Genomic DNA, 2,667 nt, shown 5'->3' with positions numbered 1-2,667 from the left:
AGATGTCAGGAGTTTGCAGCGTGGGCAAGAGGAAGACCAGTAACTGAGAAACCTACCTGGAGTTGCTAACTTTACCTGATGGTTTTATTATTCCTGAATCACTAAGCAAACCCATACCCTTTAAGATATTTGTTTAAGTGATAATTTCAGTTACTTTTACAGGGTCTTTTCTTGCAATTTTCCTTAAGGCCAACAGAGCATCAGCATGAATTCTGTTTGGTAATGAAGCTGCAGCTGAGGAAAATGTTGGCAAAAACTTCAGGATGCGTTTGATACTGGCTGGCTCTCCTGCATTGCCAATGGCTTTCAGGGCCAAGGACATGTCTTTGGCATCACCTTTGTTGGTGGCTTCAGTAGCAAGATGGTGGAGTGGCTGAAAATGAAGCAGACCATGTTAATCTTACCAGGTAATGATCTTGTAATAATGCATAAAAATGTGCATTGCCATGGAAAGCAAAACAACTACTGCTGCAAATCCCAGAACAGAGCTGTTCAGACTTTTCTCCCAGGAAAAATCTCACCATCATTATCAGGATGCCAAACACGGGCCACACAAATAAACTTGATTTTCTCCTTGCACGGTGTTGTAATTGATTTTGAATTGTGCCTGAGCCTGAGTGTAGGAGACAATCCCAGGTGGGTGCCTGCACCAGAGAGTCTGTTGCAAGTTCAAAGGCAGCGCTGAGCTGATGCCAGGTTCAGTTGTTCCCTGGGCCACCTCTGCCAGCCCTGCCAAATTGCACTCGCATATTTTTCACTTCTGATAGCAATTTCAAGTTTACTTGAACAGGTTTGTTGTTCTGAGAAGAACATTACCATTCTGGTGGCTTGGCTTTATTTCACTCTTAGAAGATTTAAAAACTTGTCAAACAGCAGCAAGGCCTTCTCAGTGGCCCTGCTGAGCAAGGAGCTGGAGCTGCATAGTCCAAGGACAATGTCCTGAATATTTCTGACAGTGAAATGCAATTGTGTAGCAGGGCCTCCTTGGAAGCCCTAACCTATGACATATCCAGAGCTTTGCATATATTCACACTTCACTGCTTTTTTAATACATCTCTTAAGTACACTTTACCTAATGTAAAAGTAGAATCATAGAATCATAATTATTTTGCTTTAATCCAAATTTTGTCACACCTAAACTCAGTTTAAGGCTGGTTACAGGATCCGTTTTCCCCCTGGGCTTTTAGCCCTACATTTGAAATTCTGGACTGTTACAATCTGATTTTTCAAAGGAATCAGCTCAGTGTTTCATTCTGTCTTTGCACTGCTAAGAGTGAGGCATGCAAAGAGTGAGTTACCTAATTGCCAGCATTGTAAGAGCTAAATTAATGACATTTTAAAAATTTCTTCACCTTTTGTAATAAGAAATGAGAGTCACGTACCTGTAGAGGTTCATTTGGACATAGTACAGCCTGAGCACAGTATTTATTCACAATGCTACCATATCCTAGGTAAACAATTATCCTATGCAACACTATTTTCTGGATTTGGGGACAGGTCAGAAAAGTCTGCAGAAGGAAGAAGTATCATTATTTACTGTTTCTACTGATTAGAGCTATATTTATCAGTAAGTGCATTTGAGAAATAGATAAAATTGATTTGTGCTTTTTCTAAATAATTTCAGGAATTAAATCAAGTACTAGATATTCAGCTACAAGAAAATTTCGTAGACTTGCTCCAGTAATGCTGTATGCACATTAGATATTGGTTACATTGTATTATTTTCTAGAATTTGTCCTTTTTTTTTTTTTTCCCGCTTCTGATTTGGCAAAAAGAATCAAGAGCAGTTTTCTTATAATTTGTGGTGTTTAACATCAAATATAATTACAAACTTTTGGCAACAAGTATTTGGGAGTATTTTCTGAGGAATTCCCCATTTCTGTTAATACCTTGCATTTTACAAATTTAGAAGTAGATATGCTGTATCTTTCACTTATAATCCTATGAATTCACCTTTAAAAATGAGTGAGAGGGAAAATAGATGGAAGAAGGATCTGTACTCACTGAGGCAATTTCCAGGGTTTGTTTGTTTGGTGTAACAAAATGGAAGGCGAGAGGGAGAGTTGCAGCTGCTTCCCAGATGCTCAGCTTCTCATCATGGATTTTTTGCTTCAGGAATCTGAATGTGTCAGTAGTTCCAGCAGCACAGATGGCGCTCAGGAACCAGGGCCTGCCAGGGAGAGGAGGATTCAGTCTCCTCATTGCCCAGTGTGCCTCTGATCAGAAACCCTGGCTGAAGGCAACAGTTACCTGTAGGGGAGTTCATTGACAAACTGCAGCCACAAAGACTCGATTTGATCGAGGGTTGCTACACGAAAAAGCTGGATCATCTGTAAGAACTTGGCTGAAGCTTCTTTAGTGGCTCCTTTCTCATTATTCTGAACTAATTGCCGCAGCGTTTCTGTTAACTGTGGAAAAAACAGTTGGAAGGATCCGTGTCTAAAGTAATTATGTGATGATCTGTTAACTTTATAAATAATGGAAGTGTGTGAAAGTAAGGCTCTAATACCTGTAAATCTGGATTTTTAATTCTTACTAGAGGAATTGGCATCTGGGGTAGTTCTCCTGAGAAATTGTAATGAAGATTCCCCTGGTTGTGCAGCTGAGATGTTGGTGCACTGATAGGAGACCTTTTAACGTCGACCAGAGACAGCTGTTGTCTTCAAG

General features: G+C 40.0%; 1 protein-coding gene across 1 annotated transcript in view; it reads right to left on the bottom strand.

Moving 5' to 3' along the window:
• LOC103612798 (vitellogenin-2-like) overlaps positions 1–2,667 on the bottom strand; it is a 22,945-nt gene that overhangs the window by 16,389 nt on the left and 3,889 nt on the right. The window contains exons 7-11 of the mRNA XM_017729595.1: positions 2,510–2,660; positions 2,251–2,408; positions 2,005–2,170; positions 1,383–1,508; positions 155–373 (exon numbers count right to left, since the gene is read on the bottom strand). Of these exons, the coding sequence (XP_017585084.1) occupies positions 155–373; positions 1,383–1,508; positions 2,005–2,170; positions 2,251–2,408; positions 2,510–2,660 (820 nt within the window). The remainder of the gene's footprint in view (positions 1–154; positions 374–1,382; positions 1,509–2,004; positions 2,171–2,250; positions 2,409–2,509; positions 2,661–2,667) is intronic.

This window comes from Corvus brachyrhynchos, unplaced genomic scaffold, assembly GCF_000691975.1.
Source record: "Corvus brachyrhynchos isolate BGI_N302 unplaced genomic scaffold, ASM69197v1 scaffold101, whole genome shotgun sequence".
Taxonomy (NCBI): domain Eukaryota; kingdom Metazoa; phylum Chordata; class Aves; order Passeriformes; family Corvidae; genus Corvus; species Corvus brachyrhynchos.
The sequence above is the reverse complement of the archived record's forward strand: the minus strand, read 5'-3'. Positions and strand labels throughout refer to the sequence as shown.